The sequence below is a fragment of the Scomber japonicus genome, chromosome 3 (genome assembly GCF_027409825.1).
Source record: "Scomber japonicus isolate fScoJap1 chromosome 3, fScoJap1.pri, whole genome shotgun sequence".
In the NCBI taxonomy this organism is placed as follows: Eukaryota; Metazoa; Chordata; class Actinopteri; order Scombriformes; family Scombridae; genus Scomber; species Scomber japonicus.
In genome coordinates this window covers 30544376-30560567 of record NC_070580.1, presented here as the reverse complement: position 1 = coordinate 30560567, position 16192 = coordinate 30544376, and the positions used below count along the sequence as shown (strand labels likewise).

At 40.2% G+C, this 16192-nt stretch overlaps 1 protein-coding gene across 3 annotated transcripts in view; it reads right to left on the bottom strand.

Moving 5' to 3' along the window:
• Window positions 1-16192, bottom strand: part of nisch (nischarin) — a 29580-nt gene that overhangs the window by 4077 nt on the left and 9311 nt on the right. The window contains exons 13-26 of one of the 3 annotated variants that reach the window (XM_053316514.1): window positions 15137-15344; window positions 14115-14236; window positions 13475-13566; window positions 12043-12339; window positions 11117-11439; window positions 10369-10580; window positions 9722-10206; window positions 9339-9505; window positions 9178-9241; window positions 6378-6516; window positions 5212-5362; window positions 4089-4208; window positions 3824-3985; window positions 3485-3657 (exon numbers count right to left, since the gene is read on the bottom strand). In XM_053316514.1, coding sequence (XP_053172489.1) covers window positions 3485-3657; window positions 3824-3985; window positions 4089-4208; window positions 5212-5362; window positions 6378-6516; window positions 9178-9241; window positions 9339-9505; window positions 9722-10206; window positions 10369-10580; window positions 11117-11439; window positions 12043-12339; window positions 13475-13566; window positions 14115-14236; window positions 15137-15344 — 2715 coding nt within the window. Of the gene's footprint in view, window positions 1-3484; window positions 3658-3823; window positions 3986-4088; window positions 4209-5211; window positions 5363-6377; window positions 6517-9177; window positions 9242-9338; window positions 9506-9721; window positions 10207-10368; window positions 10581-11116; window positions 11440-12042; window positions 12340-13474; window positions 13567-14114; window positions 14237-15136; window positions 15345-16192 lie in introns of those variants that run through there. The other 2 variants (XM_053316516.1, XM_053316517.1) reach the window with 2 other exon arrangements.

The window sequence follows — 16192 nt, the reverse complement described above, 5'->3', positions numbered from 1 at the left end:
GAACATTAATACATCGCTGTAAATGTGTGCGGGAATTTCCAGCATTATAAGTGTTGGATTTGCGGGAATCAATTAAATTGTGCGCAATACCCGCAATCCCGCGCTGAAATTCAGGCCCTTTCAGGATTCATACACACTGCCAGGCACCGATCGTAACCAAGAGTATTCATTCCTGTCTAGCCATTTGTGATTGAACTTGCATTTCCCCATGTTTAAGTCGAGTGGCTATCAGTGCTGAATTAGGCCCACCTGTAGATGCTTTACCCTACGCCATCAAGAGCTGCGCAATACGAGCTGCGCAGTAGACTACGCTCTGACCGAACCATAGACAACGCAGCACAACGCAGCACCGGAGAAAAAATATTCGACCTAACAAAACAGATTGCCCGCATTTTCGCGGCGGCGAGACTCAAATATTTAAGACCCAAGCAATCTGAATTTAAGACAATTTAATACTTTTTAAGGCCTTATTTTCATGAAAATTGATTTACGACTTTTTAAGACTTTTTAAGGACCCGCGGCCACCCTGAGTCTAGACACTGAAAAGGCCTTTGATTTGGCTCTAAAACGCTTTGGTTTTAATGATCAGGTAATTTAAGGTTTAAGGTCCAAAAACTCTCCAAAAAAATGTTAAAGTAAAATAACTAACTGGATTGTAACCTCTCTTAACAACTGGCACAGAAAACTCAAAAGAAATGCTAGTTAGCCTACATCACAGATTTCACACCAGCCGACCTGGACAGCAGATTCAAACACTAGTTAGTTTTGGGTTTCACCTCATACAGCAAACTTTCCTCTGACACTAGATTAGACTCCTTTCAACGACTTTCTGAGACCTATCATCTGGAGAAACAACAAGACTTCTTCAGATATCTCCAACTGACACATCATGAAAGAAACATTAAAGTCTACAGAGAGGAGGGAATGAGCCTGATCGGGATATTTACTAATGCATGTAAAAAATCATTTATTCCACTCTACAATTAGACAGGGGTCTTACTACAATGTACATTAAAGCAAGATGGCAGAAATAAGCTAACATACAATTAACTGAAGATGATTGGTTAAATATTTGCAGGAAACAGTCCACCACCTGTGGATCAGATCTGTGGAGGGAGTTCACCTGCAGGAACATTTTAAAAAGGTACTTCATCACTCCAAACATTAAAAGCTTACAAAACCAACACTATAACACAGACAGTGCTGGAGAAGGAATGGTAATATGTCCTCTGGCCACTTACACATATTCTGGGAGTGCCTTAATATCACTTCATACTGGGTAGATGTATGTATAGATGTAATAGTAGCTAGCAGATCAACTATGTGCTTACAGCTTGATCTCAGTGTCAGTGTTATATATCTAGGAAACATACCAGATGGAATGAGTGAAAAAGATGTTTATTACAGATATTATTAGAAAGTAGCAAAAAAACAATAATTTTAGGAAATGGCTGAGCAGTAAAAATGGAAATGGAAAGATTTTCCCTGACACATGATAAAGGGTAATAATAGATTTGAAGAAATAGAGATGTTACTTTGTGATGACTGTATCACAAGATATGTTTATTCTGGTTGGAGTTCAATGCTCGGACTTAAATGAACTTTGTGAAAGTATGGAGGAACACTCCCTGGACATGATGGACCCTCCCCAACTCAATCCACTAGCCCATTTTATTCTTAAAAAAAGAAAAAAGAAAAAAAGATATTTAGCATTTCGCCAAAAACAATAAAAAAATAAAATAAAAAATAAAAAAAACAACTAATCTGAACAGGAACAAATACCATCTCTGGAAATAAAAAACAAAGCAAATCCAGCTAAGAAATCATCACTATATACGAAGTCAATTGCAGGGTTTTTAAGCCTGTAATCATTTTTGACCACTTGTGGGAAGAGGAAACAAACTTTGACCACACTGACGCATTACTGCCACCTTTTGCAGTGATACAGCAAACCGTGTTTCCTATTACCACGTTTCACATATCACAAAAAAAACTCTGTAGCTGTTCACTATCTTCACCTGCTAGTCTTTAACGTTTTCTGTTTTCTGTCTATTGTTTTGTGAGCACGAAGCAAACATTGGGTTTATCTGAGTGCAAAAAAACAGTAAAGTATCAGGATGGAAAACCAAAAGAAAAATGCACTGAAAGAAAAGTCAGGTTGTTTATATACAAGTAGTCGTTTGATCCAATATAAAATCACTGAATATGGTGCATTAAATACAAAAAACACTTTGAAAGATACAAATGTGCAAAGTTAAAGACTACACAGCTAAAGCTCACTAACGGACAATGTATCTTATTTAATCTGTACAGAAACAGGATGTTAAATCAGTGGGTTGTAGTGTGAAGGGGAGTTGTGTGGCATAAACATTTTGGGAAGAACAGCAGTTGGCTGCACTGATTGTGGGAACTGACGCTGCGCTTCTCCGGCCATCTACAGCCAATTATTAATGAGCCTTACACAGAGTAGTAAAAGGTCAACCACAGGAAAACCACAAGAGTTCATGGTTGAATGCTTTTATCACAAATCGCTCTGAAAGTGATTCCAACGATATTATTCTCATCAATCATTGCTGTTATAGGCGCAGACCTGCCACCTTGAAATAATTAGATGAGTGCAAACCCCTCCTGAATCCAGGGACAATCCCCCAAAGACCACACCGGCCAGGCCCACCCACCGCCAATGTACACACCACGGCCGGCTCTTGGCAAGGTAATACAGGCGGCTGGCCTCGGGTGCCAAATACTGACACACACTCACACCACGCTGCTATTTCTCACTCTTTCTTTTACAATGTCAAAACCCAAGACATCAGTCTATCCACTCAGCGCTGTTTTCAGTGTTGAATCCGTTCCGCTTGTAATATGTAAAATTCCAGTTTCACAGACTGATACTTTACAGTCAGTTGTATTTATATTCAGTATTTATATTTAGCGTCATTTGTTCTGATTATAAATGTGAAAGAATAGACACTGCTCACTAAATAATGATCACTCCACCTCCTCTCCTGACATCTAGGTGCATGAGAGTGAGTCAGAGACAGGTGCAGGATGCAGAGATCCTTAGCTGTGATGAGTGATAAAAGAGATTAGAATAATTTGTCAATGGGAATAATAAATGGGAAACATTTCAGTTAAGGTGCCATGTTGGTATATGTTGGCAGGTCTGTAGGTGTGGTATTAACTCCGCCATCAACTTGAATTATAACGATATTTAAAGCTATATATTTATAGTTATTGTCATAGTTACTATTCTCAGTGTGGACGGCTCTTAGGTCTTACTCTCTCAGTCAAGTTTCCAGGTTTAATATCATGGACCAGAACCAAAGGCTGTGCTCACCGACTGTATCTGACAGTTCATACTACAGCCGGAGACTCTGAGCAGAAATGCTGGACGGATGTATGCACTCTTGTTCAAACAGTCAACAGTACAAATATTAACTCCTCCTAAAACCACAAACTGCAAAATGGAAGAAGTTCACACCTGAAAGACGAGCAGGTACAGCAAGACGTTGAAGGAGCGTGAGGATGAGGACGCTGCACTGGCCGGAGTTTTCCTCTCTGCCACGATGAAGGTCAGGTCTCCCATCTCCTCCTCACTGGGATAAATAAACTTCACCCTGCTGCTGTGGACCAGCTCGTAGTTATGCATCTTACCTGCAGGGGGAGACACATTCACGCCTGTCATTATCAGATTAACACCTGCCGATGACGATGAGTTAGATACGAGTGTAGCAGGAAGAGCGTCGGATGGATGATCGCAGGACAATCAGATTATTAAGGCACGATTTGATGTTAAATTTCAGAATTCCAATGTGGTTACCTGTGTTTGTGTTGGTGAACTGAGAGTAAAAGTCCTGATCTGACGGCTCTGGAGGAGGAAGTTGCTGCTGCAGACTGAGAGCTGACATCAGCTCCTGCAGGAAGACGCCCGTCCCATAACTGTCCCTGCTGAGACAGCAGACGATGTGATCGGCCGAATGACCTGCAGAGAGAATCAATATTAGCAACACAGACTATTAGCATTAAGCTTAGTATTTAAACATGCGTGAGCTCTACAGACAGTGGATGTGTCTACGTTCACTGACCTACGACTCTGAAGTACTGGTCGAAGAGTCCCACATTGACTGACAGCAGCTCAGAGAGTCTGACGGAAAGGCAGCAGCACAGACAGACGTCTGGATCTCCAGAATCCGTTATATCCAACACTGACAGAGAGATGAAGAGATATAAGGTTTAGGTTACTTTTTATTGGTCTCCACCAGGGAGAAATCTGTCTCGGAGACAAGGAAAAAAGTTGCAGCACATAAATGACATACAGGAGGAGAGAAAAGATTTAGCAAACCTCAAAGTCTACAGTAGCACTTAATACCCTTTTGAGGCTGTAATGTTGCAACTAGTAAAAGTACAGTTTACATCCAGACTGTAATATTTATAGAGAAATTTAATAAAACAATCATCACAGTTTTAAGGTGGGCACCAAAGATATGAAATATGGTTTAAATCTCCCCTTATGTCCCTGAGTTATGGTGTTGACCTTTGACCTTTTGGATATAAAATGTTATCACTTCATCATCTTATCCTATTAGACATGCGTGTGTGAAACCTTTTCATCATTAGCATTTGAATTATTCAATGGCCTTTGACCAGATACTTCTAATGAGTTCATCTTTCAGTCCAAGTGGATGTTTGGGCCAAATTTGAAGAAATTCTCGAAAGATGCTCCTGAGATTCACAAGAAAGGGATGAGTAACATGAAAACACAGGTATACAAAAGTAAAGATAACTTAACTTAAAAAGAAATAAGATGAGATATAACACAGTATATAAGAAACAGTATGACCAAAAGTAGTAGTTGTTGTTTAAGGAGCAGCTATGATAGTTGTTGTACAAGGCTAGCAGAAGTAGAAGTAGAAGTAAAGATGGAAAAGATGGAAAGAAATAGCAGAGGCAGTTCTACATAGTGGTGGTAGCAAGAAAGAAAGGAGTAGCAGTAGATTTAGTAGCAGTAGCAGTGCAGGAGAGGTTCAGTTTATTTCTCCGTGCATTAGATAAATGTAGTGAAGTTAAAAATAATGAAGTACCTTAACACTTAAGGATGCATCAGGCAGCAGCAGTGTAAGTAAAGCAGCCTTGTCTCTTATTACATCACCAGATTTAAATATGAGCTTTTCTCGCTCTGACTGAACCAATCACGTCGGTTCATCCTACCTGAGTGATGGCCGAGTGTGGAGGCGGAGTCTTCCAACAGGAAGTAGATTGTGTCGTTGGAGAGCAGCAGATAGCAGGTGAGCTCAGTCTCTGGAGACTTGTAGAGAACCACAGACAGCCACAGGACCTGTCTCACCTCCTCCGCCTCAGACTGGAACATAACAAGTAGGAAAAGAAAACTAGATGTGAAGCTGGAGTTTAAAAAAAAAAAAAAAGGACCATATAGAGGCTGAACCATTATGGGCCAAAAATAATCAGAGAAGAAGTGACTTAAAGACTGTGTAAAGTGAATTCAGACATTTTCTTCCATTTCAACCATTTAGATTGTTAGAATTGTTAGATTGATTGAATTATGGAGCTAGGCTTCACAAACTGTGTTTCAAGATTTCTGTGTTCAGGATTTAGTGGGCGGGTCTGAATCAAACCCGCCCCTGCTGCTGTAGAGGTATAAATATATTCAGTGCACAGTACACTTCTACTACTACTACTACAGTCTACAGTTAGCTGAATTAACAGCCGAGTTAGCCACCGAGCTAGCAGTGGAGTTAGCCGCCGAGCTAACAGACGAGTTAGCCGCCGAGCTAGCAGCTGAGTTAGCAGCAGAAAGCTCTCACATGTAGCGTCCATGTTTCTGGCTATGGTTTCTGGTAGAGGTGGTGACTTTGATTGACAGGTGACACTTGGTAGGGGGCGGGGTTTCAGTGAACTCGGCGGGCACTCCGACAGCGTTTGGGAGCAGAGAAAGAGGCTGATTTTTACACAACTTTGAAGCTTAATTTCATATATTTGGCGATTTTTTTAATCATTCAAATTTGGCAGGGTGGTTAACAACACACTTTTCTGTGGTATGTCAGAACATATATTTATTTTTACTTTACACAAACTTTAAGTTATGGGACTGACAGTTTCTCTCTACAGAAATCAAGGAACGCGAGCAGGTTAACTTTTCTCCACCTGTTTGTAGTTTGAGCTGACTTTTCTCTCAGTGTTACGTGACTGTTGTGTCTCAGCCTGACTCCAAACTCTACATGCTCTCTGTGTCCTGGCCTCGGCCTACAGGAAGCATTTAATAACATTTTTTAAACCTTAATCAGCTACGGGAAGGGAAACACTTGTCAGGAAGGTGAGGTTTGGGGCTAAAACAGAAATGTTTGTGCGTGTCCTACCAGTGCTATATATCTGTGAAAGTAAGGCAACAGCTGCTGTCCTCCGAGCCCAGCCAGGAGCTTCAATCCTGGGGACAGACCCGGGTTGAGATGCGGGGAAGGTTGGTTCTCCTCAACCTGCAGAGAGGAGGAGTCCCAGCTAAGAAAAAGGAGGGAGGAGAGAGGAGATGTGAGGAAAATATAAAAATATGAGAAATAAGGTCATCTTTAATTATCGCTGCAGAGCTGCAGTGGAAGAAGAAGTTACACTGTGCTTTCAGGGTGCAAATAAAAATAAAACTGCTGCTTTTCTGTAAAGTTTCTGCTGGCAGATGCTGTGAAGTGAAGCTGTGATGTCAAATGCAGCCAGTTAAAGAAGCCAGTGAAGAAGAAGAAGAGTGAAAAATCAGATCAGGTGAGTCTGGGTTAATGAGTCACGTATATTTTTAGTAGTCCAGTTCAGAGGTCTTCAGTTCACAGGTCTGATCAGAACAGACACAGAGAGAGAGAACATCAGTGCTCAAAGCAGCATGATCCTCCACCATTTAACGAGAATCTGTACATCCTTTTTTCTGCACTTCTCAATTTTCACTTTCCATCTGACTCAAACTGATGATTGGCGCTGGTCACACTCATGTCCACTTGTGTATGAGACATGTTCACACAATTTGACACACGGACCTGAAACCTGCAACAAAACAGGACTTTATCAGACCTGATTGGACTAAAGATAATTTGGACATGACAGACTCCTCCTGGGTCAGGTCTCTGAGGATTATCTGCATGTACTGTACAGACTGTAACTATATCTACAGAGTCCATTTAGCCTTGAGACAAAGTTGTGCCTCTTTCATCACGACACTGATTGTCAGCTTGTTCAATCAAGAAAACAGTTTAATCAGTCACACAGTGTCCCAGCCGCTATAATTACTTGATTTTTATTGTGTTCATGGTGTTGATGATGAATACCACAATACAACATTTAATGGAAACAAAGGTGCAACTCCTGGCTGGAATAAAGTAATAAAACACCAGGCAGTAATGCGCTGGCTTCAAGAACAGTTTGCACACCAAAATAAACAAATAAACCCTAAAAAAATAATTGGATGAAATTTGATACAAGGGATAATTACAGTCTGACCAATCAAGGTATTTTTATGTAATGTATTTTAAAAGTCATTTTTTCCATAAACACATTACATAAACAAACATTTTGATGAGGATCCCATAATTCTTGAAAAAATGTGACCGAGATGTACTAAGCAGAACATTTTACAGAGCAAAAATAAAACTCAGTGCTCTCTTTGTAATGGAGACTCTGTTTTTATGTTATCTTTCACATTTCCTATCATCACCTAACATGTAGCTGCTATATCTGTGTTAAAGCACTTTGTACTATGTAAATAAAATTAGGATTATTATGGATATCAGCCAATTATATTTATAATGTTGATGCCAGAGTTCTGTAATTAAGTGCAGATTAATTAACATCTATCTGCACCAGAGACCTGATAACATCAGTACATAAAGATAACAGCTATTAGTACAATGTGACACTGGGTCACACTGTGCAACATTAACACTAAAACCACCAGGTGTTGCTATATACTTAAAACTGCCAGTAGGTAAAATGTATCCATGCACCTGGTTAACATATTTCTGAAACAAACAAAAAAAAAAATGTTGTCATTGTATTAAAGCATTACCTTCAAAATAACATCTAAAGTCACAGAATGAGTTTATTTAATCATCACCTGTGTTTTGCTCCTCTCTTGTTGTATGTATCGCTTTACATGACCGTCAGTATAAATCAGTCTAAAATGACACTGAAAATGGGAATTAGGAGGAAATATTTACGTGATATTTTTAGGCTTTAAAACAACATTCATCACATGACGGACAATCTATGTTAATCAATCCATCTAAATTACCAAAGTAAAAGCCTAACTGGCCTAAATGGACAGTAATGACCCATAATAACAATAATAACTAACACTTACGGGTGATTTAATGTTGTAATGATATTTATATGACAAATTCAAGCGCACAATTTCACCCATTTATTCATTAATTTAGGTTTTTCAACTATGAATGAATAAGAGAACATCACCAAGAAACTTGAGGTAACTATTAAAGCTTTTTTTAAATTTATAACATCATAATGCAAACAGACCTACATATTTCTCTTCTGGGTCCATTCATGAAAACAGAGTGAGGCAACTTTGACTTAAAAGCCTATAAACACTAAACGGTAGCATGGCAAAACAAAAATGAATGAAATAGTCTAACTAAGAATACGTTTTACACACAATGAAGGTTTATGAGTCGACTAAATCATCTTCATTTCAACACGTGATTATACGTGTCCCTCACACACTGCACTGACTGCATTTTCCACAGATAGCTTTCCTGCTCTTCAGGCACTTGGCGAGGGTTTAATTGTAGGTCTCTGCTGCTCTTTTTATAATTTAATTACTGCTTGACACAATTGTCCCATCACACACTCCAAATGCCACTGCCTGGCGACCTAAAAGGTTTAAACGTTAACTAAAATAAAATGTATTTTATACACGGGTAAATTTCATCCAGTGGAGGTTACAGGTATAAATACCCACGTTTTTTTAATCTGGATTTATCTTCCCTATTTTTAACAATACTGGTGAATTTTTACATCGTACAATTACACGTAGCTGTTGTCAAAGTATAACTGTGATATTATCATGCAGCTGTAAATGTGCGCACAGCCATAAGAAGTATTCTGTAGTAATGTGGAGAGAAAGTAATTTATATTGAACCAAACAGAAATGTTGAAGAGTTGTACCTGCTGGAGCTGTGAGATTTCTTGGTACTGGTGCAGCAGCACTGGTCTCTGGATCTGTGTCGGCCTGACAACACAACGACAAGGGGTCAAACAAACTGGAAGAATAAAGCAGGATAATGCACTTCTCAGTTTGAGTTTATTAACAGGTAGTTTGTCTTCACCTTGAGTGTGTTGTCTGCAGGGTCGGGGCAGAGCGACCATCTTCAGCCCCTCCAGAGAGGCTCTCCGCTGGCTCAGCTCCTCCAGGAAAGAGCTTCTGTCCTGGGCAAGAGGGAAGAGCAGCAGCAGCCTCTGACCACCCAGCAGCAGCTCAACGGTGTGACTCCTCCTGGACACAACATGGTGGTTAAAATACAGATATGACAACATTTAAAAGCAAGAAAAGAACAGAACAGGAACATATGAGAACATCAGATACATGCGAGTAAATTTTATTGGTCTATTTTCAATGGGATTAATCTTTGAGTGACACCAGAATGAAGAAGAACACACAAAAACATTTAAAAAGACCATCAATCCTTTCATCTGATCACTACGTCTATACCTGTGGTGGTGTTTTGAGTCGAGGCAGGACGTGCTGCTAGTTTTGTCCCCAAACTGATGATCTCTCTCTCTGGGGTGAAGCACCACAGAGCCGAGGGGCACACGGACCAGCTTGCACCAGGACAGAGAAGAGGAGGAGGAGGAAGAGGAGGAGGAGGGGTGATGAAGGTCAGTGCTGCTGCTCTCTCTTTTTGCTAGCTCTCTGAAATCCATCTTCAACACCCAGAGTTGTCGGTGGGTGAGGAAGAAGAGAGACGGGAGTGTGGGCTCCTCTTTCTTAGATAAGATATCTGAAAGGAGGGGGTGGGTGTCTGGTGCAGAGGAGGAAGAGGAGGAAGAGGAGGAAGAGGAGGAAAGGGGGAGAAGGTGGGCAGTGTAGCCTCCCTGAGCAGCCTGACTCTCCTCCAGCTCCCAGGAGTTTAGAAGCAAGCGGGGGAGTAGTTGAGGAGTGTTGAGAGGCTCTGGATCAGCCTGAGACTCTGCTGCCTGCATGAACAAGTGAGAGGATTGCTGTTTTTAAGGTGTGGACACAATGATGGAAAGAATTCAGACTGATGCATGATAGGCGAAAAAAAACTACAGTGATAGAAAACTAAAGAAAACATAAACAAAAAGAGACTCAGAATGACTCATGTGTTTCTCTCTGACCTGGATCACCGCTGTTAGCTCGGTCCTGGTCTGCCGCAGCTCGTTGGCCTCAGAGAAGATGTACCAGCGGGTCGGACCGTCCCGGAGCCCGAAGGCGAGACAGGAGTCGGGGAGCTCAGCTGGTGAGGAGAGCAGGAGGTGGGAGTAAGGCAGCAGGAGGTCCATCTGCAGGCCGGACAGCACCTCCTCTATGGCCGGACTCTGCTGCTGGTCTGAAGAGAAGAGAATCAGGAGATCACTCATAAGTTTAACCAAAATCATTATAGCACAGCACGTCTACCATGAAACATGTAATTTAGTTTGTGTTACAGCTACAAGTAATTATTTTCATTATCATCATCATCATCAATCAAACTGCTGATTAAAGTGATCAGTTAAATGTCAAAGGTGCCCTCTTCACAACGCTTGTTTTGTTCAGTCAACAACCTAAAACCCAGATTATTATACAATCATATAAAACTAAATAAAAGCATGAAATCCTAATATTTAAGAAGCTGAAACTAAGAAATGTTTGGACAGAAAAAATGACTTCAACAATTACTTAACTATTTAACAGTTTGATTCATTTTCTGATGATCCACTACTCAAATAACTGTTAATGTTGGCTCTACTGTATGCTTTTGAACTACATCTGGAATTAAAATCGGGTTTTTTCCAGTCCTTTTTATTCTAAAACATTGTCTTACAAAAAGCAGCAACCACAGCTTTGTTTGCAAGTAGTCTGACATGAAGCTGATTGTGTGTTTACCTGCGTCCTGATTGGTCCACGTGAAATCTTCAGACAGATACAGCAGACCCAGCAGCCGGTCCGTCAGCACCAGACACGCCTTCTTCTGCTCCACCTCCTCCTTCACCTGAAGACAGTAGCACCACAGAACCCTGCGGACCTGCACCTCCTCCTCTTCCTCCTCTTCCTCATTCTCCTCCTCCTCTTCCTCCTCCCCTTCACGCAGCTCCACCGGGTCGCCGGGCCCTGCAGGAGGAGCGGTGAGCGAGGAGGAAGTAGAGCAGACCGACTCCTCAACCGAATCATCCAGACCCATCTCAAAGTAGCCGTCCCTAGACCCTGGACTGGAATAAAATGGCATAAAACAACAATCATAATTTTATACTTACATTTCCTTAATGATTATCTGCAAATGTAAATTGATTTTTATTTGTTTATAATGTTCAAGACCTCCACAGTCTATGATTAACAGTCATCTACACTTTCTTGTTCTCAAGGCTGCAACAGCTGTAGAAACATGGAAGTATGGGAATCACAAACGTCTGGAAATCAAACAAACTACCAAGACCAATGGGACCTTTAAGGGATCCCAGAAACCACTGGAATATATTAGTGCCAGAAACTAACGTGAATTTTAGGGAATCTTAGAAACAATTGGGAATCCTACAGACAAGCAAGAGATGAAGGGAATCTCAGAAAACCTTTAGGAATATCAATAAACCAGCACAAACTTCTTGTAATCCCAGAACATTTAAGTATCTCAAATACTGTAATGTTTAAGTGAACCCAGAAAACACTGGAAATCCAAGAAATGGGGGAGACTTTTGGGGGGGATGCTAGAAACCAGTTTTAAGGGACCTCAGAAGCCAATTTGAAGAATCGTCAAGAATCACATAAACATCTGGAAATCGCTGAAACGAAGGTGCGAAGGTTGCTGGTTGAATTACCTGGGACTTCCCACCTCTGTTCCTTCTACATGAGACTGAACCTCTCTGGATTCAGACCTCCTCTCTATTCTCTCCACCCTCTCCTCCTCCTCCTCCTCCGTCTCCCCCTCCTCCTCCTCTTTTATCTTCTTCTGCTCCTTCCAGGTGGTGCCGAGACGCTGGGAGAGCTGAGTAATGAAGTCTTTGTTGGAGGAGGAGAAGGAGAGCAGGTGAGTAGGAAGAAGAGGACATGGTGCGGCACTGCAGGTGGAGCAACTGGTTTCAATTTGTGTGGAAGAGGAAGAAGAGCAGACGCAACTGGAGGAGGGAGAGGAAGAGCAGAGATATCCATGTTATGATTTGATATCACAAACACAGAAGAAACAACAGTTCAAATGTCTTAATTATTGACCTATTAGCTATATATTACTTTCATAAACACCACTAATTACTTTTAATCCTTGTTATCTATTATTTTATTTTACGGTCGTAGCTCAATTAAACTGACAGAGAGATTTAAGATTCGAAAGTAATACAGTAAAATTGAGTTAACTAGGCTGACAGCTGTTCCCCAGTGGAGGAGAGAGGAGCAGCAGCGCCTCCTTCTGCATACATAATGACTTACATCTGCCTCCATCTTAACTCCCTGCAGGTTCAGTTAGAAGGAGAGAAGCCTGATCGAAACACTGCACTGCATGAATTATATTAATAAAGTGACTATTCAGTTTCAGTAGTAGCAGTTAAACTAAAGAGTAGCAGGAGCATCATTAGTCTTTTCTGTTGTTGTGGGTTTAAGTTGTAGATGCACAGCTGTTTACGTTTCACATCTGCACCAGTTTTTTTTTTTTTATTGTTAGCTGAAGTTTATCATGTTTACTGAATAGTTTGCCCCTATTTAGCAGCTGACAGAATACTATAGCATACCTCAACCATTCAACCCAGGTCATAGTATTAGTATTAGTAGTAGTATAGTACATGTTTAAACAGTTGCTGGGGTCTGTATGAACCTTTAACTGCACAAACACTTTTATTTGAGACAGTCTCATATTGGAAAATGTCTTATTTCAAATTTTCCTGTTTTAAAAGTCTATTTGCTCACTTTGTAGTACAAAGCTTTTCTGTTTTCTCTGGTTTGAATTTGCTGTTGATGCAATCTCAATGTTTGACTTCCTGTTTTCATACTGTCTTGATAAATCCAATATAATGAACATTTTCACAGAACAAACTCTATCAGTTTAATAACAGTCATGTCATACTCACCCGTCTGCTGCTCTCAGTTTCTCTTTTTAAACACTCATAATTTTCAGACATATATTGTCAATGCAACTATTCCTACACATATTTTTCACATTAAAATCCAGCGATTAATAAAGCCTTTAATGAAAAAGAGCTTTAACTTTATTTAGAGTTGTTTATTTCTATTACAGTAGTAGCTCGGCTGTGTGATACTGACCAGACAGTAGTAGTAGTAGTTGTGGTTGTAGTAGTGCTTGTAGGAGTTTCACAGTGTGTGTGTTCAGACAGACTGACAGTAGGTTGTTGTACCTGCAGACAAACACACCAAGAAACATTAAAACTCATCTAAACAAAGTCTAAACACCTCAAGTAGCTCATGTACATAAACTTTGACTTCCTGTTGAGATATTATAGTTTCCAATAGTGGATATAAAAGCTTCAAACAGCTAATCTGAAGAATATAAATCATTTGATGTACTGATTCAGATTCATAAAAGTAAGACTGTTAACTTGACCAACTATCCAGCTGTGTTGTTACCTCAGAAACTTCACTCTGCATATGTCTGACATTTACTTGCATCCTGTGGCATTCTTCACATTATTTAATAAATACTGTTCAGCGATACATTATTAATTCTTCTGCCTAAAAAAACCCCTATAAAATATTTCTAAACAATCTTAAGCCCTTTATCCTTCACACCCAATTAAAAACGCCTTTCTCTTCCTAACTGCTATCTTGTCGGTTGTCATGGTAACAGACTCCAGCCCTCCCTGGTGTTTTGAGGTGTGTGTGTGTGTGTGTGTGTGTGTGTGTGTGTGTGTGTGTGTGTGTGTGTGTGTGTGTGTGTGTGTCGAACCTGGGCGGGGTCAGCAGACAGGAGGTGTGTGTTGGTGTTATAGCTTGCAGGGGGAGGTGCAGCGTCCGCAGGAGGGAGAACGCTGGGGGGAACTGCTGCTGCTTCTTCTCTGCTCGTCACTTCTGAAACAGGAAACCAAATCAGATCAGCGATGCCGACACGCAGCGGAGAATATCTGCAGACTTATTTCATTGATTCTGTTCAGTGGTGTGCCATTTATTTATTTTTTGGAGTGATTCTGCAATTTTGTGCCACAACTTGACATTAATTTAATTTTACTAGTTCTGTGCATTTTAGGAATTCCTTGTTTTCCTCGTCTTGTCGGAATAACGGGACACTAAATGTCTAAACTCAAATAAATAATAACCCACAAAGTCATAAATTAAACTGAATAACGTTTAGAACATAATGGACCTAAAAATGATTTACAACAGCTGCTCTAAGCTTCTGCAGAAATATATTCATGCATACTTGATTATGAAAGAAATCAGATTTTTATTTAATTTTTAAAAAAACAACGACAAACAAAAACAGTAAGTAACAAGGCTGATTGTTACTTACTGTATCTCTCCATTAGATGTATGAGGAACATTCATACTGGGCAAAATCATGTCGTTAAAATTGTAAATCCTAATAATAATAATCAAATAAATAATCAATCAGTCAGAAGTTTCAGAAATGTGTAATTATTGATGATTGATTAACTGCTCAAGTCATTAATCTAGTAAAAGAAACACTGTATATTAAGAAGATTTGCCCCTTTCTCTGTTTTATATCTTCATAAACTGGATATTTTGGAGGTTTTGGGCTGAAACATCATCATGGACTCTGGGAAATAGAAATCTATATTTCAGTGTCTCTAATCCATCCAGCAGCTAGTTTTGGAAATAAACTGTTTCGCTCTCCAGTTTAATAGCTTTGCACTTTTCTTTTCAGCCGCTGCCTTTCAGCAGAAATAAATACCTTCACCCCCATCCTCCCCCTCCCTCCCTCCCTGCACAGCCTGATACATATATGATTACCTTGGCTGGGGCAGGCAGCCTGCTGGGCCGGGCAAGAAGAGGAGGAAGTGGAAGAAGAAGAAGAAGAAGAGGAGGAGGAGGAAGAGACAGCAGGAGGAGCGACAGCAGAGGAGCAGCATGAGGAGGAGGAGGAGGGGGTAGAGGAGGAAGAGGAGGAGGAGGAGAGGTGAGGAGGTGCAGCAGTAGACAACCTGGTCTCCTCACTGATCTGACGAGAGGACAGAGAGGAGGAAGCCTTCAGAGAGCAGAAGTCAGCTACATCATCATCCAGCAGCTCCATCAGCAGCAGAGCAACAACTTTCATTTTAACCACAAATCAAACTAATCTGCTGTTACTGAACTAGTCGTATAACTTCATGTATGAGGTTTTTGTGAAAATATGTAACTAAACTGTGAAGTTCGAGAGCTAAATCTGTGCTGAGAGTTTAAACACAACCTGTTTTTAAAAGCTCTGTTTCATTCCTGTAAATGTGCAGAAATCTGTGAACAAGCTGTCGTCAATATTTTGCTTTTGTGAAGCTGTTAAAACATTTGTGGTCAACTTCTTCCTCCTGCAGAACGACTATGTTAACATTACTGTTCAGTGGATATTGTTAAATCACCCAGAATGATAAAGATCACTTCCTGTGTGGGCGGCAAGCCTTCGGAAAAAAAAAAAAATTCTCCTCTAGCCTATTTTTTTTTTCTTTCTGTGGCTTAAAGACCTGAAAGCTTTTTTGTTTTTTTGCTCTCTTTCTATTTTTTTTTATAATTGGGTTTTTCTTGTTTTTAATTGTATGTTTTAATGTTTCCAATATTTACTGTTTAATACTTGGAGTTTTTATGTAAAGCACATTGAGTTACCCCTGTGTATGTAATGAGATGAGCCTAAAAAAAACCCCACTACCCACACAGTAACTTTTTTCATCCCTAAAAAGGAAGAACAATCAGGCCTTGAAATATATCTCCATTTCCACAGAAAGGTGCATGAATAACAAATAAAAAGATCAAATGTATTCTGCACATTTACAGGAAATATACCCCCCGTATATACAAGACTAACACACCCATAAAGGT